The 22,711-nt window shown below is 36.8% G+C and overlaps 1 protein-coding gene across 1 annotated transcript in view; it reads right to left on the bottom strand.

The window, feature by feature from the left end:
• NHLRC2 (NHL repeat containing 2) overlaps positions 1-22,711 on the bottom strand; it is a 59,889-nt gene that overhangs the window by 8,407 nt on the left and 28,771 nt on the right. The window contains exons 5-8 of the mRNA XM_088842344.1: positions 12,463-12,592; positions 4,430-4,529; positions 1,049-1,280; positions 350-472 (exon numbers count right to left, since the gene is read on the bottom strand). Of these exons, the coding sequence (XP_088698470.1) occupies positions 350-472; positions 1,049-1,280; positions 4,430-4,529; positions 12,463-12,592 (585 nt within the window). The remainder of the gene's footprint in view (positions 1-349; positions 473-1,048; positions 1,281-4,429; positions 4,530-12,462; positions 12,593-22,711) is intronic.

Raw genomic sequence — 22,711 nt, 5'->3', positions numbered from 1 at the left:
ACTATGCAAAGGCTCAAAAATGTTCATTTGATAACTGACATATTAATTTCCCTGTTACCTGCCTTCTCCTTATTTATGAAGATATTACTAAACAGCTTTAGTGGCTTGCAATTCCCAATTTTTGGCTATTGTCATTGGGAATTTGTTTAGTCCTTTCCCCAGCTCAGAGTACTATCACATCATTTCTGCAAAGAAAGGACCAAAAAAGGAACAGAAAGTCTATGTACAGTTGTCAAAGACTGTTATTCCTCTCTACAAGAGTGGCAGTTGTAGGAGGCTCACAGATCTTTCAGCATTTTAAATACCACAAGTAAAAAGCAGGGTATTATATAATTCTGTCAAGACTCACCTTGTGATTGTAAGAGTCTGCCACATACAGTAAATTTCTTTTCTTGTCCCAAGTTACTCCAAGTGGGTGCTGAAGCCTTGCATTGATTCCTACTCCATCAACATCACCAAAAGCAAATAAATTCTTTTTTTTTTTTTTAAAAGAAAAGAAACAGCATGTATAAAAATTTTTTCACAGAACTTTGTTAGGGTATAAAGTGAAAATTCAGATGGCTGTACATGCTACTTTAAGTTAAAGGGGGAAAAGTCTGATTTCATATAAATAGGGTTGGGCATTTGACTAAAACTAGAAAAAAATGACAGAATTCTGAACCTGATTTAATTTGTGGTTCTAGGGAATCTTATTCATAAAAATGACACATCTGATCTGGACAGGTCAGGTCTACTACTCTGGAGCTCTTTCCACCCTCCTGCCAAATACCTACTCTTCATTTTCTCCTTGCTCAGTAATCACAATTTTATCCTTCCTTTCTCTCGGAAGCCTTGACATTTATACAGAATCAAATCAGATCAGTTAACTTTTCTTAGGTGGTTTTGTTATTTGTGCTTCTTTATAGTCACATTTCCTTTGGTTTGACTGTCATTTTAACATGGATAAGTCCAAGAATTTTCTCCTTCCTATGTCTTATTAACTTCACGAAATTGCAGGAAATCGCAAGCTCGCTAAACAGGCACACCGCGTAAAAGTGCTTTGCGTTACCATGGGATCTCTCTCTCCTCCCACGAGGTGCTTCACTGCTCCGTCTTTCAGCGAGACGGTTCTCACTGTGCTGCTCTCACTATCCGCCACAAACAGGCAGCTCCAGGGATCCTCTGAGGCCAGAGACAGACCTGAAGGCTGGGCAAAGCCTGCCTTGTGAGGGTATGCATTATTTCGATTCTCTTCATTTCCACTTCCAGCAAACCGAAGGCAGGTTCCTTTTTTTAACTCACTAAAGAAAACAAATTCACAGGTGAAGTGTCAACACTGTTACATTGTGCCCAATTTAATTATTAAACAAATGAATGAAAATGATGAAGCCAATGGTACAGTATTATATATTAAAAAAAAATCTGCTGATTTTGACCTAGTTAAATTGTGCAAATAAGCTTTCATTGTAGTTTTTCTAATCATTATTTAATGTATAGGAACCTTTCAACCTTTCTTTTTTTTTAAACATACACAAAAGTGAAACTATTCTCAATGATTAAACAGGAGATCCCCGACAAAGTTAAAAATACATGAATAAAGATCACATCACTGATGGGACAGTTTTTCTCCAAATGATCAGAGGTAGGTACAGCTAGATCCCACCCTTACATCCTGGTCTCTTCTTGGCTTCATGCAATATTAGATTCTGAAAGGGAATTAAAAAGATCTAGGTAATCTCTTCTAGCTCTTGATAGTTCTGAGCTTAAATTTTCATTAAAAATGTTTTATTTTCTTGTACATAAGTAGAGACCAGGCTTCCCTGGTGGCTAAGTGGAAAAGAATCCTGCCAACCAGGAGACATGGATTCAATCCTTGGGCTGGGAAGATCCCCTGGAGTAGGAAATGGCAACCCACTCCAGTATTCTTGCCTAGAAAATTCCATGGACGGAGGAGCCTGGAGGGCTACAGTCTATGGGGTTGCAAAAGAGTTGGATATGACTTCGCGACTAAATAACAAAAAATATAAGAAGAGACTAGCAAAAAGAATTAAAAGAATCATTTGTGAAAGATGGGTGCTCATTTTAAAGTAATAATATGATTTCACTGCTTTAATCAATTGTACAAATCCATTTCCTATGTATATTAGGGAAATTTCTATTTAAAGGACTATTGTAATGATTTCTTTGTAATATGGAGAAAGTTTTATACCTTGGTTTCTAAGTTTATGTCAGGGGAACTGTAAGGAAGACATGCTAGTGTCCTGTATTGAGGGGAGAGAAGAAGCTGACTTGGGATACAAAGCAATGAGAGACTCTGTATCATATTCTAATACTGTAAAACATGCAAAAAATAAGTCTAAAATGACCATCAGTCACTTACTGGTTAATATGATCCCAATGTTAACGTAGGTAGGGAACAAGGAATGGAAGCAAAGGGATAGAAAATGTATAAATACTGCCATTTATTCAAGGCCTATTTATATGTAATAACAAATAGGCCAAATAAAGGATTTATAACAATTTTACAAAGAAGCGCTCTTAGTAAAAGCTAGAAATAGTAGGGAGAAACAGCAACTTCTAAAAGTTCAGGAGTTATTACCACTTGAAGGTCAGTGACAAATAACGCATCCTTGAAATTATAATCCAAGTCACTGTGATCAGACTGGACACTTTTCTATTGTGAACGAGTGACAACTCTACTTAGTGAAATTCAGACCACTCCTGACGGTCGAGGTCCAAAAGAGTCACCGTTTAGAAAAACACAGTCTGGTCATCTCTGCTGCTTCTTTTTTCCTCATCTACGTCGTTGGTCAACCTACTATTCAGTTTCTTCAGCTCTGGCCTGGGTAACAGCAGTGGCCTCCTCCTTGAACCTGTCTGGAGTACTGCCACACTCCAAATGCTACCAGTGTTCTTTCAAAACAAATCTTACCGTATCACTTCCCAGTTTAAAACTTCCCATAAAGTCATGTAGAAGAACTTTCAAATCTCTTAGAAAGATTCTAAGGATCTGGCTTCTACTGACATCACAAGGGTCATTTCTTGCCTGGAAAACCTCTACCCTTCTGAACTCCTTCCTACCCTTCTGTCAGGTTCGGTTAGAAGCTGAAAAGGAGATCTTAGTAGCTTCTTCCAGCAAGCCTTCCTTCGATACCTCAAATTTTATTTATATTGGATGTTCCTCTTATTTACGTAAGAGACCATACCATTTCATCCCTACTGCATAGCATAGTGCCTTGTTTGCTTAATAAATATTTTTCAATGGATGATTAAATGCTGCTAAACAATCTTACAAAGCAACACACACACAATTCAGAATATCTGGTATTCTGGATTATCTATACAACCGCTCCTCTCTACTGATAAAGGTAACTGCAGTGACTGGCACTTACTTTCTACAGTGATTGGACAGTCTTTATGGTCAATGAATTTCACGCATTTACTTCCGCAGACCTTCACTGAGCTCCTGTCATGGACCAGATACTGTGCTAGGTGCAGGGGACAAGAAGTGAATGAGAAAGGGTCCCTTCCTTAAAGAGGCCGTCGAGTGGGAGACAACAGCCATGGAAACAAATAAGTGCAAACAAAAATACAGAAGTTGAGAGAGAGAAGAGGGGAGGATGGCGGGGTGAAGGGGGAGAGGGAGGGAAGAAGGGAGACATGGGAGGGCAAGAGAAAGGCTGGGGTGTTAGAGGAAGAGGAAAGGCTTTACAGGAAAAACACAAGAAACTTTGCAGAGACATTACTTTTCCATCTTTACACCCCTAACAGTGGCAGCAATGCCACCTGCACTCACTGTACAGGCCAGGCACTAGGCGGGGCTTTTCACACATATGAATTCTCAAAACAAAACCTATGAGGTAGATACAAATAAGGAAAACTGAGGCTTAGAACGTTAAAGTGACTCTCCTAAGCTCATGTAGATAAGAAGTGGCAGAGCCAGGCTCAATTTCAGGCCTGACGATAAAACCGGAGCTATTAACCATTCTCCCATGCAGTCTTCAAATATCTGATCAGGGATATTAGAAATATGTGTTAAAAGATGTTTCTGGTTCTCTTTGTGAATGCCTGGTGAGACTGCTCTTCCTAAGCTACTCAAGGTTGGGTGTGGTCCTAAGACATACTCGGGCTGATGAAATGTGAGTAGCAGTGATATGTCACTTCTGAGGAAAAGTTTTAAGAGCCAGTGAACACCTCACCACCTCTCTCTCTCTCTGCCAGGACAACTGGCAAAGCTCCAGATGGCGGCTGCTGCATCAGCTAAGGTGGCAGAGTAGCACTCCTCCTGCAAACAAACCTTGTCTTAAGCCACCAAGAACCAGAGCTGTTCATTATGGCAGCGCAGCCCCGCATACCCTGTCTAGTACAGTGGGTGTTACAAGGACGGAGACTTTCGGAAAAGGAATTCTGTGAACTCCATGTTTACCCAAAGAGAGATGTCACCACTTACTTTTTCTTTGGTAATCTGCCACAGTCCAGCAAGAGTGCCCATATCTGATGAGTCCCTGCCATGGCTATCCACAGAATGTTATCACTTTGGACCTCTGAACCTTTATGAAAAGAAACAGTAATTATCACATATGTATCTGGTTAACAAACACCCCCAGTTGTTTCAGAAATTTAAATTAAGGGAGACAACAGTATGTTTATAAATCATCTGATAGAAGGAAGTAAAAACATTTGCAATGTTTTAAGTCTTTTTGGAAATTTTTCCATTTTCCTTGCGAAAGTTTTACTTCTCTAGACTTAAAAATATACATTCACAGAAATCCAAAGTATTCTCAGTAGCAAAATGTCCCTCTGCATCTCTGGGCATGATGTTTTTAAACATTTGATTTCTTATTTTATGTGACAAGAAATGGCTTGACGCACACGCTCCAAAGAAACTTTGGCAGTCAAGAACCTAAATTACATGCTTCAAGAATACAGGAATAGTTCTTTGAACAATTTCTCATGGAAGAACTGTACCTTTTAATAGTTTAAGAAATGTATATTTCCACCACATATTAGCTTTTAGGCTTAGACTCACATCACTACTGCTATTCAAAAACCTACTGTTTAATTGCTGTGAACCTATCTCAAAAAGATATAGTTGAAATGTAACAAAGCTAAAAGTACAATATATTGTACCTGTTTTCTAAAATTAATAAATAATTGTTTTTTAAGATTGACATTACAACTTATTACAATGTGACAAGGTTCCATTTCTAAAATTAATTCTATTGTTAAAATATTTAATTATTTTAATTTAAACTGAATTCTGAGGCTACTTTTACATGTAGTCGAGACATTTTCACTAAAATAACTTGGTCAGACGTATCTTATGCTAAAAGAAATATCTTGGTAAGATTATTTTATTTTTACTTTAAGTAGTTGTGTCCAGAAGAAATTTTTCTTCATGAACTTGTATTATTTTCAAGTGTCTTTCACAGCAACAAAAATAATGGTGATGATCAACAAATTGTGGCACTGTATCCCAAGCATGTTATAGAGAATATTACCCAAATTTTCTCAAAAGCCCCGGAAGACGGGTGATGTTATTAAGTCATTTTTATAGGCCCTTTACAGAAGAAACTGAGACTCAGAGAGGTCATGTAACTTGACAGGATCACAGAGCTAGTAAATGAAGGAACTGGAATCTGAACCCAAGCAATCCAACAGAAAATTCTATTTAACATGTTGTTCCTTTCTCTATTAATTGCTATCATTGAAATCTAAAGGAAGATAGTTTATTTCAATTTAATTTTTCATAGTCAAATACTTTTATAAACAAAAACTGTATTAAAAGTGACAATGGCATCCATATGCTCTGGGGACTCAGTCTCTGCTTAATCACTTTAAAACTAGATCAAAAGCTCTTCATTATTATATTCTTATTTTATTTTGCCCCTGCCATGTGAAGACAAAGCTTAAAGGTGACCTTCTATAAGTCAGAAGAGAGCTCTCACCAGAAACCAATCATGCTGGCACCTTGACCTTGGACTTCTAGCCTCCAGAACTGTGAGAAAATAAAATTCTGTTGTTTAAGCCACCCAGTCTGTAGCATTTTGTTATGGCAGCCCGAGCTAAGATATTCCCCCTGAGAACAGAAATGAGACAAGGAGATCTGCTATCAACACTTATTTAGCATCATATGAAGGTCCTAATTCATACAAGTAAGAAAAAGAAGCAAAAAGCATAAAGATTGGAAATAAAACTGTAATCATTAGAAGATGACATGAGTTTAAAGCCTCTCTAACTTGGCCAAAGAACTGTCCGGTTTATACACGAGTAAAAGATCAAATCAGGTGTCCAACTTCTCCAAAAGGCCAGTCTAGTTCAACTAGGGTTGACTGTAAGAGGCCAAAGCTTCAAAGTAATATTAGTGTGAGCCTCTGTTTGTTCTTGGTCTCTGTGTACTCATTTCTTTTAGAAGCTGGAGGTACGAAAAAGAGTGCAGAAGCAGAGGCTGTATCAGACTGGGATTCAGGAGTTTATGATTCTACACACCAACTGACGAGGATAATGATGGGGGGTGTGGTGGTGAAAAGGATAAACATTCAGAACACTTCCTAGTTTAAGGCACTGAGCTAATAATAAGCCCTTTACATGGATTATTTCGTTTAATTTGACAACATTAGCAAGTCTTATTATTATCATCTCTATTTTATAAAGAAACTGAAATTCAAAGGGGTTAAATAATTTGTTGGTATTCACACAGCTAAACCTGGAATAATAATACCTAAGTTCAACTCCCTGGTGGCTCAGATGGTAAAGAATCTGTCTGTAAGGCAGAAGACCCAGGTTCGATGACTGGGATGGGAAGATCCCTGGGAGAAGGCAAATGGCAACCCATTCCAGAACACTTGCCTGGAAAATCCCATGGACAGAGGAGCCTAGAAGGCTGCGGTCCATGGGGTCACTAAGAGTTGGACACGACTGAGCGACTTCACTTTCACTTTTCACTTTCACACATGGAGAAGGAAATGGCGACCCACTTCAGTGTTCTTGCCTGGAGAATCCCAGGGACGGGGGAGCCTGGTGGGCTGCCATCTATGGGGTCGCACAGAGTTGGACACGACTGAAGTGACTTAGCAGCAGCAGCAGCCAGTATTCTTGCCTGTAGAATTCTATTGACAGAGGAGCCTGGCAGGCTACAGACCTTGGGGTCACAAAGAGTTGGACAGGACTGAGTGACTAACACAGCAGCACACAGCAGTGAGGCCAAATCCAGATTATTAGTGCTATGATCAGAATGAAGGAACTACAGAAGTGAGCTTGTGCTTTATAAACACCAAGTCAATGTGATAATATTCAGATACAAAAACACAACTGTTTTATTTTATTAAAATAAAAACATACTAGTCACATTATATAAGATTTATTCCTCAAAAAAACTGTTTCACCTGATTAGAAGAAATGTTATTTTAGAGCATATTAATGGAAGTCAGAGAAGCATATTATCTAAGCTGTAAATTACCAGACGAGCATACTAAATAGTTGGATTTCAATCATTAAAGGGCAAATAAGTACAGCTAAATTTCTATCTAGGGAAATGCTGATTAAAGGGCCAAGGAAGGTTAATGAGATTCAGGCATACTATCTTTTCTTAAGTGATTTTAAATCAGGTAAAGTCTGAATTAGAGACTAGCAGGGATTACTGAAAAAAAAAATTCTTTATAAAAAAAAATAATTCTTGGGTTATTGTCTTGTACGAGTAAGTCAGCACAGACTTAATATGCACATTAGAAACACGGCAATGTTTCTGCTGAAAAATGATTTTATTGGAGTTATTTTTAATTATTTTTAGTGGATGACAAAGTTCTGACCATATTTAGAGTGACAGTCAAAAATAAAGATGAAAAAACTTTGGCATAAATGTTAATTATTTTCATGCTTTTATCACTGTTACAGCATAACTGGGTTAAATATTCACATACTATTTAAAATAAAAACACACATTTACATATTACATATATATTTAAAATAATCAGAGGTATTTCAAATTCCTTTCCTTAATGTCTTCTTTAAGTATGCTGAGTCTCTTGGGGGAATATATATTCAACTGTGTATTTATCTTTTATTTTTCATTCTCTTTACCTGACCTATTTTATTTCCTTTTAAGATTTACTTTTTCTTTAAATATGCATATGAATAGATAAGTGTTCATTATAAAGTTTAAATAGTAAGTAAATATCCACGTGCATACCACCAGCTCAACAAAAGCCAGTATTATCTGAAACCTCCTGCATCCCTTTATGAATATATCCTCCTCCTCTCTACCAGTCTAAAAATGTTTATTATATTCTTCAGTTTTTCAAAATTACCATGTTTGAATGGTTCTCTCATTGTATAATTAGCCTTGCTTGCTACTGAACATTCTACAAAGACCGAACATTTTTCTGCTCAACAGATTTCCTAACACTCATCCATGTTACTAGGTACAGCTGTGGGCTCTTGTTTGTACTGCACAACAGCTTAATATATGAAGATATTACAATAAATACAACCTATTTTTCATGTTTTCCTTCTGATAATTCCATCCTCTTTCATATTCCTAACTATGGTAGAATTTCAGAAATATTCTATATAATTTTTAAAGTATCAAAGAATTTAAGTGTTTACAAAAACAATTTTTCTTAATTACAATCCCTGTCAAATTGCATTTAATCCCACATCTGCTTAAACCAGTTCTACAATTATATAACTTAAATATATATGAATCAATTCAACATGAATGCAAAAGGGAAGCTATTTCTCTGAAAACAAAGTTAATACTTTGGAAAGACTCAGTAAAAGAAAAGTAGCTAAGTCAAATTATTAGTGAACTAGATGTGGAAAGATAACTGGAAAGAATAGCTTTTAAAAATTTCAGCCCTCAGTTTATTTTGCAGGTATTTAAAAAACTCTCATCATGGTTTAAGAAAACCAAAATAATACATTTTGAGTGGCAGGGGACACATGTATATTTATAGTTCTTAAAGCATTTTTAGTTTTATGATTCTTCGATTTAACAATTTTTTTCTCTATGGATCACTTATCATAGCCAATCACTTCAATAAAGGATTCTACTGGATTTATTCACTTCCACTTTTATTTTACAAAGTATTTAGGTAGTTCACAAAGAAATAAACCCTAGTAAGATAAATAAATTTAAAATAATAAAATTGAAGCAATAGGTAAAGAGAGAAGAAAAATAAGATGCAGCCATACTAATATTAAAATATGAATGTCATGTTTCCATTATACTTTGCTAAAGACAAATCTGTCTCTAAGTTTCTTAGAAATCAATATAACAATGCAAACACAATCAGTTAAGATATTTAAATTATCCAGGAGCTTAAAAATAAACTTGATACTGAGAAAAAAGTATAATTATCTATAACACAGAAAAGAAATTCTCTAGTAGATGTTCAGAGAGGTTAAGATAATAACTAAATTAGCAGCAAGCCCTTACAGTAAAAACAGTTAACAGTCCCACAGGACTGTGTTTTGATGAAATATAAATATGAAACATATAAATAAAAATGAATGTAAGATACATTGATATGTTAAAATATTTGTAAATGAATGATACAATGCCAAAATATAGTTTAGTAAAAACAATTGTAAGGAGAGGAAGTAGTCTATGATCCAATTTCCCCATACCCTGACAAAACACATTAATCCAGGATTATATTTCAGAGTGATTTAAAGCGGTGGTTCTAAAAATGATTTTGGGTAACATACCACTTTGAAACTCTGATGAGAATCTGACCAATTCCCCCCAAACCTTAAGTAGAATTTCTGGGAAATTTAAGTACTTCACAAAGTCTAACCACAAATGCCCTGGGTATATTAAGTCAAGGTTAAAAACTCTTATGGTTAAAAAAAAAAGAAAAGAACACTCTTGTAGTCATTGTGATTACAGGACCTTCCTACAGTATTTGAAAACCATTTACTCTTAGCATCTGAAAGGTACTGAGCTTATTTAAGGTTATTTAAACTTAAGATTCGGAGAAGGCAATGGCAAGCCACTCCAGTACTCTTGCCTAGAAAATCACATGGACAGAGGAGCCTGGTGGGCTGCAGTCCATGGGGTCGCTACTAGTCGGACACGACTGAGCGACTTCACTTTCACTTTTCACTTTCACACATTGGAGAAAGAAATGGCAACCCACTCCAGTGTTCTTGCCTGGAGAATCCCAGAGACGGGGGAGCCTGGTGGGCTGCCGTCTATGGGGTCGCACAGAGTCGGACACGACTGAAGTGACTTAGCAGCAGCAGCAGCAAACTCAAGATTATTCCTCTTGCCAAGTATCTGGAATCGAAGTCACTTGAAGTTCAGTTCAGTCGCTCAATTGTGTCTGACTCTTTGCGATCCCATGGACGGCAGCATGCCAGACCTCCCTGTCCATCATCATCCCCCAGAGCTTGCTCAAACTCATGTCCATTGAGTCAGTGATGTCATCCAACCTCCTGCCTTTGATCTTTCCCAGCATCAGGGTCTTTTACAATGAGTCAACTCTTCGCATCAGGTGGCCAAAGGATTGGAACTTCAGCTTCAGCATCAGTCCTTCCAACGAATACTCAGGACTGATTTCCTTTAGGATTGACTAGTTTGATCTCCTTGTAGTCCAAGGGACTCTCAAGAGTTTTCTCCAACACCACAGTTCAAAAGCATCAATTCTTTGGTGCTCAGTTTTCTTTATAGTCCAACTCTCACATCCATACATGACTACTGTAAAAACTATAGTTTTGACTAGATGGACTTTTGTTGGCAAAGTAATGTCTCTGTTTTTTAATATGTTGCCTAGATTGGTCATAATTTCTCTTTCAAGGAGCAAGCGTCTTTGAATTTCATGGCTGCAGTCACCATCAGCAGTGATTTTGGAGCCCAAAAATATCAAGTCTCTCACTGTTTCCATTGTTTCCCCATCTATTTGCCATGAAATGATGGGACTGGATGCCGTGATCTTAGTTTTTTGAATGTTGAGTTTCAAGCGAACTTCTTCACTCTCCTCTTTCACTTTCATCACCAATAGGCTCTTTAGTTCTTCTTTGTTTTCTGCCATAAGGGTAGTGTCATCTGTATCTGAGATTACTGATGTTTCTCCTGGCAATCTTGATTCCAGTTCAGCATTTTTCATGATGTACTCTGCATATACGTTAAATAAGCAGGGTGATAATATACAGTCTTGACATACTCCTTTCCCATTTTGGAACCAGTCCGTTCTTCCATGTCTGGTTCTAACTTGCTTCTTGACCTGCATACATATTTCTCAGGAGACAGGTAAGGTGGTCTGGTATTCCCATCTCTTTAAACTGTTAAGTTAAATGCAGAGCCATATGCTTTTAATGATGCTTCCCAGGTGGCACCAGAGGTAAAGAAACTGCCTGCCAATGCAAGGGATGCAAGAGATATGGGTTTGATCCCTTGGTCAGGAAGATCCTCTGGAGGAGGGCACAGCAAACCTCACTAGTATTTTTGCCTGGAGAATCCCATGGACAGAGGAGCCTGGCAGGCTGCACTTCATAGGGTCGCACAGAGTCGGACATGACTGAAGCAACTTAGCACGTACACATGCTTTTAATGATCTATTGAGCTAAGGTAGCACTCATTTCCTTTCTAAAAACTGAGCCTAATAAAGATATAAGCCTCAGCACATCACTCCAGTTGGAAGCTGAGGGAGTACTTGTCAACAGCCAATATTTTTCTTAGAAAGCAATTTGGGTACAGTCTCAATATGAGATAAACAACCAGAAATTCCATGCCATAAAGTAGGACCAAAAAATTTTTAGCCTAGAAAAATATGTAAGTACTCTACTAAGTGAACCCAACATATTAAAGCATCTGGTAAAGTACACCCTGTGTTTAAACAATATAAATTCTGATTATAGGCGAAATTAGACAGTATTTGTCTTTCTCTGATATACTTCACGTAATATAACACCTTCCAGGTCCATCCATGTTGTCACAAATGGCAAGATTTCATTCTTTTCTATGACTGAGCAATATTCCATTATATATAAGTATTATTATTATTTTTAAACTACTCAAAATAAGCTATAATTATTAAATTAAAATTTTAATAATCTAAAAAAGCCCCAGTTATTTCTTGATTTGTATTTCACATGGCAGTAAATAAAACAGACACTGTTAAACAGTATACTGCATGAATAACCTTTTGAAATTTTGAAACTATAATCCTTCCAATTTAAGGATATTCAGAACTATCTTAATTGAAAACTGCAACTAAGATGAAATTCTTTAACATTTGAGAAATATATAATCTATCTTGTATATAAAATATGCATGCAATGTCACGTTATATATAATGATATAGTTATCCTACCTTCTATATATTATTGGTAGCTTTGCTTTTATGCAATTAACAAATCCCAAGTCATGGATATAAAAGCATAAAATAACTAGCAACGATTAATCCAAATGAATGTTCCTATATTTTAAAAATCTTACTTTAACTAAGCAACATTTACTTATTTAATATCAAGTTTACATACCTGACCTTCCAAAAACTACATCCCAAGGGGAACTAATGGGCTGTTCATCTCCTTGAGCTCCACCTTCTTTATCTGTACCTTGAATTCCAATGCCAGCCACAGTGCTCACCATCTCAGCTTCTAGGTCAATCTATAGAAATTAATACAGGTTGTATACAATGCATTTATTTCCAATAGAACATATAGAAAACATGTGCTTTATTTATACTTTGTGTGAACTTATTATATATTTAAAAAACTGAGTGGTTTTAGTATGTAAAATAAAAAAGGAAACATGTGCAACATAAATACTTTAAAAAAAGCTTAAGAAAAAGGCTTATCAAGTACATGGTGATCTTGTTATTAAAATGCATAAAACTTAGTCCTTTTCATTTCTCTATCCATCCATTCCCCAACTTTCCCCTTACTCACTCACCTTCATCATGCCTCTACCAAAACTGGTATTGAACTCATCTCAACTATAAAATATTTTAAAAGAAGGTGACATTTGAAAATGTAAAGCAGCATCAAGAAAAACACTTCTTAAAATTAAACGTATATTTCAACTGTGCTTGGTTAGTAATTAACACATTTAAAGTTCAACATGTGGCAAGCACTGACCTCATCTATTCATCCAAACTCACATATCCCTACAATTGTGATTTTGATTATTTCAGAGGAAACTGAGGCACAGATCATTAACTAAGATCCCAACACCCCACAGCCAGTAAGTCCAGAATCTTGGATCTGAACCACTTCCAGCTCTACTACATGCCTCTGCTTCATAAACCAAAAAACTAACGCATTCCACTGAAAAAAAAGATACTCTGGTTTCATCTCTGGAGACTTTTCAACATCTTATGAAAATTTTCAAACACAGAGAAAAGCTAAAAGAATTTAACTCAAGAACTTCATTTTTTCCGAGATCCGTTTTCCTTTTTTTGAGGCAAAATTTACAACAAATGTACAAATCATAAGTGTACCATCTGATAAATTCTCACAGATACAAAAACTTGTGTAGCCCCAACATACATAAACATACAGAGTGTTACCATCACTCCAGAAAGTTCCCTCACACCTCTTTCCAGTCATCCCCAACCCCAGTGGCAAACAGTACTAATTTTTTTTTCCATCATAGATGAGCTGTAACTTTTCTAGGATTTCAGATAAATGATACAGTAATGAACTCTTTGTGTGAGGCTTCTTTCATTTAACATGTTTGAAATTTATTCATATTCCTTTTGATTGCTGAATAGTATTCCATCGAAGGAATATATCACAGCTCATTTACATATTTTTAAAATGTATTATTATTTATTTGGCTGCACTGGGTCTTAGCTGAGGCATGTGGGATCTTTAGTTGCAGCATGTGAGAACTAGCTTCCTGACCAGGGATTGAACCTGGGCCCCCTGCCTTGGGAGCTCAGGGTCTTAACCACTGGACTACAAAGCCCCTCATTTATATATTTTCTTACTGATGGCCACCTGGGCTAGTTCCAGCTTGGGGCCCTTTAAGTAGGGATGCTATTAATATTCTTATATGAGCCTTTTTGTGGACATGCTTTCACTTTTCTTGGGTATGTACGCAAGATAATCTCTGCTATGTTAAAGGGCAGGTACATTAGCAGCTTGATATAAAAACTTCCAGAAGGTCTCTCCAATGGTCTATCAGTTTCTATTTCTACCAATAATGTATGAGAGTTCAAATTGCTCCACATCCTCACCAGCCTCTGGTATTGTCGGTCTTTTTAATTTTTTAATTGAAGGATAATTTCTTTACAGAATTTTGCTGTTTTCTGTCAAACCTCAACATGAATCAGTCATCAGTTCAGTAGCACAGTCGTGGCCAACTCTTTGCGACCCCATGAATCACAGCACGCCAGGCCTCCCTGTCCATCACCAACTCCCGGAGTTCACTCAAATTCATGTCCATCGAGTCGGTGATGCCATCCAGCCATCTCATTCTCTGTCGTCCCCGTCTCCTCCTGCCCCCAATCCCTCCCAGCATCAGAGTCTTGTACACATATATCCCCTCTCTTTTGAACCTCCCTCCCATCTCCCAGTCTTTTTAATTTTCATCATTACAGTGGATATACAGTGATATTTATTGTGGTTTGAACTCACATTTCCTTCTCAACTTACAATGTTGATCATTTTTCTCTGTACTTGTGGTTATTGTCATCTCTTCTTTTGAAAAATGTTAAAATCTTTGGCTCATTTTCTATTGGGTTGTCATCCCATTTTTCAGCTGTAGATACCTTATATTACACATATACTAATCTTCTTCATAGATGTATTTTTGTGAATTTTTGTGACTATTTTCTAATAGACTGTGGCCTTTCACCTTATTTTAATAATTTTGTGGCCACACCATGTGGTTTGTGGGATCTTTGTTCCCCAACTAGGATCCGAACTGGACCCTCAGAAGTGAAAGCACAGAGTCCTAACCACTGGACCGCCAGGGAATTCCCACGGCTTTTCACTTGAACAGTAAAACTTTAATAATAAGCAGAAGTTTTATAGTTAGATAAATTTGAATCTACAGATTTTTTTCTTTTGTGATTTTTGTTACTGTGTCCTGTCTTTGAGAGACCTCTGCCTACATGCAAGTCACAAAGATATTCCTGTACGTTTTCTTCTAAAAGCTTCATAGTTTTAGCATTTAATTTTGGTCTGTGATGCATCTTGAACTGATGTTTGCACTTGGTGTGTGAAGTAGGGGTCATGTTTACTTTTTCCCCATGTGGGTAATTAGTTTTTCAAGCACAATGTGCAGAAATGACTCTCCTTTCTCCCGACTGACTGCTTTGATGCTTTTTAGAAATACAAGTAATTGCATAGGTGTATGGTTACCTTCGGAGAAGGCAATGGCAAGCCACTCCAGTACTATTGCCTAGAAAATCCCATGGATGGAGGAGCCTGGTTGGCTGTAGTCCATGGGGTCGCTAAGGGTCGGACACGACTGAGCGACTTCACTTTCACTTTTCACTTTCACACATTGGAGAAGGAAATGGCAACCCACTCCAGTGTTCTTGCCTGGAGAATCCCAGAGATGGGGGAGCCTGGTGGGCTTCCGTCTATGGGGTCGCACAGAGTCAGACACGACTGAAGTGACTTAGTAGTAGTAGTAGTATGGTTACCTTGGGTGCTGTTTTCTTTTTTAACTGATCTATATATCTATCCTTACAAAACTATTACATTGTCTTGATTAGTATATAGTATAGCATTAGTATACTGCATAGAATCATAGGGTCTTGAAATCAGGTAGTACAAGTCTTTTAACTTTGTTCTTTTTCAACACTGTTTTAGATGTAATAATCCTTGGCTTGCATTTCCACATAAATTTTAGAAACCTTTTGTTAATATCTACCCAAAAAGTCTGAGGGTGTTTGCACTGGGACTGCATTAAGTCTACAGATCAATTTAGAACAAAATGAATTCTGAGTTTTGCAGTTCAGTACTGAGTTAATTTTTCTCAGCTCAGTTCAGTTGCTCAGTCATGTCGGACTCTTTGTGACCCCATGGACTGCAGCACACCAGGCCTCCCTGTCCAGCATCAGCTCCTGGAGCTTGCGCAATCAAACTCATGTCCTTTGAGTCAGTGATGCCATCCAACCATCTCATCCTCAGTCATCCCCTTCTCCTCCTGCCTTCGATCTTTCCCAGTGTCAGGGCCTTTTCAAATGAGTCAGTTCTTTGCATCAGGTAGCCAAAGAATTGGAGCTTCAGCTTCAGCATCAGTCCTTCCAATGAATATTCAGGACTGATTTCCTTTAGGATTGACTGGTTTGATCTCCTTGCAGTTCAAGGGATGCTCAAGAGTTAACTCCAAAGACAGAAACATGGATCAACGGAACAAAATAGAAAGCCCAGAGATAAATTCACGCATCTATGGACAGCTTATCTTCAGCAAAGGAGGCAAGAATATACAATGGAAAAAAGACAATCTCTTTAACAAGTGGTGCTGGGAAAACTGGCCAACCACTTGTAAAAGAATGAAACTAGAACACTTTCTAACACCATACACAAAAATAAACTCAAAATGGATTAAAGATCTAAATGTAAGACCAGAAACTATAAAACTCCTAGAGGAGAACATAGGCAAAACACTCTTCGACATAAATCACAGCAGGATCTTCTATGACCCACCTCCCGGAGTATTGGAAATGAAAGCAAAAATAAACAAATGGGACCTAATTAAACTTAAAAGCTTTTGCATAACGAAGGAAACTATAAGCAAGGTGAAAAGACAGCCTTCAGAATGGGAGAAAATAATAGCAAACAAAGCAACTGACAAAGAATTAATCTCAAAAATATACAAGCAACTCCTGCAGCTCAATTCCAGAAAAATAAATGACCCAATCAAAAAAGGGCCAATGAACTAAACAGACATTTCTCCAAAAAAGACATACAGATGGCTAACAAACACATGAAAAGATGCTCAACATCACTCATTATCAGAGAAAAGGAAATCAAAACCACAATGAGGTACCATTTCACGCCAGTCAGAATGGCTGCTATCCAAAAGTCTACATGCAATAAATGCTGGAGAGGGTGTGGAGAAAAGGGAACTCTCTGACACTGTTGGTGGGAATGCAAACTAGTATAACCACTGTGGAGAACAGTGTGAAGATTCATGCTGCTGCTGCTGCTGCATCACTTCAGTCGTGTCTGACTCTGTGTGACGCCATAGACAGAAGCCCACCAGGGTCCCCCGTCCCTGGGATTCTCCAGGCAAGAACACTGGAGTGGATTGCCATTTCCTTCTCCAATGTGTCAAAGTGAAAAGTGAAAGTGAAATTGCTCAGTCGTGTCTGACCCTTAGCGACCCCACGGACTGCAACCCACCAGGCTCCTCCATCCATGGGATTTTCTAGGCAAGAGTACTGGAGTGGCTTGCCATTGCCTTCTCCGAGAACTGCCATATGACCCAGCAATCCCACTCCTGGGCACACACACCGACGAAACCAGAATTGAAAGAGACACATGTACTCCAATGTTCACTGCAGCACTGTTCATAATAGCCAGGACATGGAAGCAACCTAGATGTCCATCAGCAGATGAATGGATAAGAAAGCTGTGGTACACATACACAATGGAGTATTGCTCAGCCATTAAAAGAATACATTTGAATCAGTTCTAACGAGGTGGATGAAACTGGAGCCTATTGTACAGAGTGAAGTATGCCAGAAAGAAAAACACCAATATAGTATACTAACGCATATATATGGAATTTAGAAAGATGGTAACAATGGCCCTATAAGCGAGACAGAAAAAGAGACACAGATGTATAAAACAGTCTTTTGGACTCTGTGGGAGACGGCGAGGGTGTGATGATTTGGGCGAATGGAATTGAAACATATATTATCATATGTGAAATGGATCTCCAGTACAGGTTCAATGAATGAGACAGGGTGCTTGGGGCTGGTGCACTGGGATGACCCAGAGGGATAGGATGGGGATGGAAGACGGTGGGGGTTCAGGATGGGGAACACATGTACACCCGTGGCAGACTGATGTCAATGTATGGCAAAACCACTACAATAAAATTAAAAAAAAAAAAAAGTGTTTACCCCAACACCACAGTTCAAAAGCATCGATTCTTCAGCGCTCAGTTTTCTTTATGGTCCAACTCTCATATCCATACATGACTACTTGAAAAATCATAGCTTCGACTAGATGGACCTTTGTTGGCAAAGTAATGTCTCTGCTTTTTAATATACTGTCTAAGCTGGTCATGGCTTTTCTCCCAAGGAGCAAGCGTCTTTTAATTTCATGGCTGCAGTCACCACCTGCAGTGACTGCAATGTTTTATAGCTATGCATTTCTAAAAATGTATTCCAATATTCTGTTTTGGTTGCTAAATAAACAGAATTTTAAAATTCCATTTCCAGTTGACTGTTACTAGTATATAGAAATATAGGTCTTTTTATATTGACTTTGTAATTTGTAACCTTCCAAATTCACTTATTAGTTTGAGTAACTTTGTATAGATTTCTCAGAATCTTCTATGTACATGACAGGTCTCTGGCAAATAGTTGTTATTCTTCCTTTTTATCCTATATGCCTTCTGTTCCTCTTTTCTCCCTCATTATAATAGCTAGTACTTTCAGTACAATGTTTAACAGGCATGATGAACGTGATCATGCCTTGTCTTGTTCCCAGTCATGAGGCGAAAGTATTCAATACTTTGCATTAAGTGTAGCTGTAGGCTTTTTGTAGATGATATTTATCTACTGTGGACATTCATTTCCATTTCAGGTTTATTAATTTTAACATGATTAAATGTTTTCCAGTGTATTTCTGAATCTCGTAAAGCATCAGATGGCTATTTCATTCTATTATGGTAAATTACATTGATTTATTTTGGTGATATCCTCTTGCATTATTTTTAGTAGCTGCTCTATAATCTTCTGAAATTATAAAACATGTTCATCAATGTAACTTTATATTTTTATTGCAACATATAATCTGCAAAAATACAATAGGCAGCCAGGGATGGGTTCTTGAAATAGATCTTGATTTAAGACTTCCCTGGTTGCTCAGGTGGTAAAGCATCTGCCTACAATGTGGGAGATCTGGGTTTGACCCCTGGGTCGGGAAGATCCCCTGGAGAAGGAAATGGCAAACCACTCCAGTACTCTTGCCTGGAAAATCCCATGGATGGAGGAGCATGATAGGCTACAGTCCATGAGGTTGCAAAGAGTTGGACACGACTGAGCGACTTCATTTTCACTTTCTTTTCACAGAAACTGATAGGATAATTTAAAAATTCCTCTTGGAGAAAACCTGGGCCTCGGTAATGTTATAGGAGTTTTAATAAATATTCAAGAACCATTAATTCCTATGTGAGACAAATTATTCCAAAAAAACAGAAAAAAAGAAAAAAACCTCACTTGATGAGATCAGTATGACCTTGATTCCAAAATCAGGTGAGAACAGTACAAGAAAATATAGAATTTATGAATATGAATTTATAACATTGAATGTAATTTTGGATAATCAAATCTAATTTGGCTTTTAAAAAATCATGATTAGGTAAGTTTTATTCCAGGGATAAAAAGATGATTCGACATCAAATACACCTAATAATATAATTCATTACACCAGTATACTAAGGGCAAAAAAGTATACAATTATTTCATAAATATAGAAAATGCATTTAATAAAATCATATAATAATTCTTAGTAACTAAGAGAAAATTTCTTAACTTCATAAATATTTTATTTTCCAAAGCTACAGAAAATGCATGCAAACTTCTGGAGAAAGTTTACTTGCATTCTATTTAAGACTATGAGCATGACAAGATATCTACTATTACCATAACACTTAAAAAAATATAATAAAAAGTAATGAAGTATAAAAATGAAGAGGGAAAAGATAAAACTGTTTTGTGTGTTTTTCAAACAATATATTCACATGAGAAAGAAACAGAAGTTTCTGCAGAAATAGATAAATTGATCCTAAAATTCATATAGAATCGCGAGGGATTCAGGAACAGTCAAAAAATGTTGACAAAGAAGTAAGTAGGAAGACTCATACTTTCTGATTTCACAACTTATTAAGTTATGGCAACCAAAACAGTGTGATATTACCATAAAGACAGATAAAGAGACCAATGGAATAGATGTGAAAGTCTGGAAATAAACCCATGCATGTATGAATAACTGATTTTCTAAAGGCTGCCAAGACTACTCAAAGGAGAAAGAACAGTCTCTTCCATAAATGGTTCTGGGATAACTGGATGTCCACATGTAAAAAAATGAAGTTGAACCCTTAGCTATGACAAACCTAGACAGCATATTAAAAAGCAGAGACAAAGGTCCATCTAGTCGAAGCTATGGTTTTTCCAGTAGTCACATATGGATATAACAGTTGGACCCTAAAGAAGGCTGAACACTGAAGAACTGATGCTTTTGAACTGTGGTGTTGAGAAAACTATTGAGAGTCCCTTGGACTGCAAGGAGAGCAAACCAGTCCATCCTAAAGGAAATCAGTCCTAAATATTCACTGGAAGGGCTGATGCTGAAGCTCTAATTCTTTGGCCACCTGATGCAAAGAACTGACTCATTAGAAAAGACCCTGATGCTGGAAAAGATTGAAGGCAGGAGGAGAAGGAGACAACAGAGGACGAGATGGGTGGATGGCATCACCGACTCAATCGACATAAGTGTGAGCAAGCTCCAGGAGATGGTGAAGGACAGGGAAGCCTGGCGCGCTGCAGTCCATGGGGCTCACAAAGAGTCGGACTGAACAACAAGAACCCAAAAGAAATAAAAATGTATGCCCACACAAAACTTCTATGTGAATTATCTGTAATAGCCAAAAATTGGAAACACCCTAAATGTCACCAACTGGTTACTGGATAAAATGTGGTTTATACATGCAATGGAATGCTCTTCAGCGGTATAAAGGAACTCCTGATATGTTACATCATCAGTGAACCTCAAAAACATTACACAGAATGAAAGAAGCCAGACACACAGACCATACATTATATGATTCTATTTATATAAATGTTCAAAAGAGGCAAATTTATAGAGATAGAAACTGGGGAATGGAAAAGGGGATTAATTATAACGGTATGAGGGTTCTTAGTAGGAAGATGAAAATGTTCTAAAAATGATTTATGATAATGGTTTCACAACTTGTTAAATTTACTAAAAATTCCTAAATTACATACTTGAAATGGGTGACCTTTATTCTATGGAAAATATATCACAATAAAGTTCTTAAAATACTACAGATTTTATAAGGTCACCCAAATAAAATACTACAGGTTTTATAAGGTCACAAACAAATAAAAAGATGCAAATTATACACATCAGAAAGGCTGCCTATAGGTGTACAAATTTACAAATAAGTAAGTAAATTATTTCTAACAGGAAACAGGCTGACATGGAACAATGATGTTCGTGAGGTATAAATATAGGAGTATGATCCACCCTCTGTAAATGAGATCTTAAAAACATAAAATAAACATTTTTATAGATTTAAAAAGAGAGAAATAAATAATTCTACATCATTTCCATTTTCTGAAGATACTAAACTGTCATAAAATATAAAAATGACTCCAAGTAACCTATATTTGTTATGATTATGCTATCAATACTCTAAAACCCACTAAGTTCTAAAGCAAGAGAAATTAACGTGTAATCAAAAAAGGACAAGTATTCCCTCTACCTTGTGGGCTAAATACCTTACTACCTCATTATTCTCTTTGATATTTACAATACTATGATAAATTTTTGAAGCACGGAACCCAAAAAAGATAATGATAAAGAAATACTAACCTTTACAGAGCAACGTAAAACCACATTTGCCCAAAGTACACAACATTAAGTTATTAGTCCTATGAAAAGTTCTGCTAGATAGGGCTTCTTGGTCAAGTAAGTTTAGAAATAATGCACACATATCCCCCCACTAATGTATACACAATATACTGGCATATTAAAATCTAAGAAGTTCTCTAAGGTGTTTAAAAAACAAATCTGCTTTAATTTACAAAGCCACAAAATCTTTTTCTCATGTAACATCTTTTCATATTAGGATGAATATACACTTTAGAAAATGCCTCATTCAACAGATGTTACTTGCTCATAAATTCATTCAATAAATATCTATTAAATATACCTACTGTGGGCCAGGCTCTGTTTTAGGTGCTTAGGATTTCAGTAGTAAAGAAAACAAATTTCATGCCCGTGTGGGGATTTACATTACAGTGATTATCATTATATGTTCTACATGTTTTTTCCTATTTTATGTATAATTATCAACTAAGTATATTAGTTGACAATTTTGTCAGTGTAAGTAGGCAAAAACATCAAGAGAGCGAAATAGTGAGAAAAGCAAGGGAAGTGCCTGAAATAGTATGTTCAGACAGAATGGGTTAGATGAACTTATTTTCCAAATAAGTTAAAGACCAATAAATTACAGCCAAAATACTCATCAGTTAGAAATGCTTAAAATAACTAGGTAATATTATGCAGTCATATTCATATGACTAATATGGAAAAAAAAGTTAAAGAAGAATGCAAAAATTATGTATATTCATTACGATTCCATTTGTTTAAAAAAGAAGATTCTCTAAAGACAAAATTAATTTGTGTATGAGTAGAAAACTTCTGAAAACACAAATTTTAACAATGGTTGGTTACCACTACTGCTGCTGCTAAGTCACTTCAGTCATGTCCAACTCTGTGCGACCCCATAGATGGCAGCCCACCAGGTTCCCACATCCCTGGAATTCTCCAGGCAAGAACACTGGAG

This window comes from Moschus berezovskii, chromosome 12 (assembly GCF_049115385.1).
Source record: "Moschus berezovskii isolate FMDL1 chromosome 12, NW_MosBer_1.0, whole genome shotgun sequence".
Taxonomy (NCBI): Eukaryota; Metazoa; Chordata; class Mammalia; order Artiodactyla; family Moschidae; genus Moschus; species Moschus berezovskii.
Note: the sequence above shows the minus strand (reverse complement) of the source record. Positions and strands in the feature narration are given on the sequence as shown.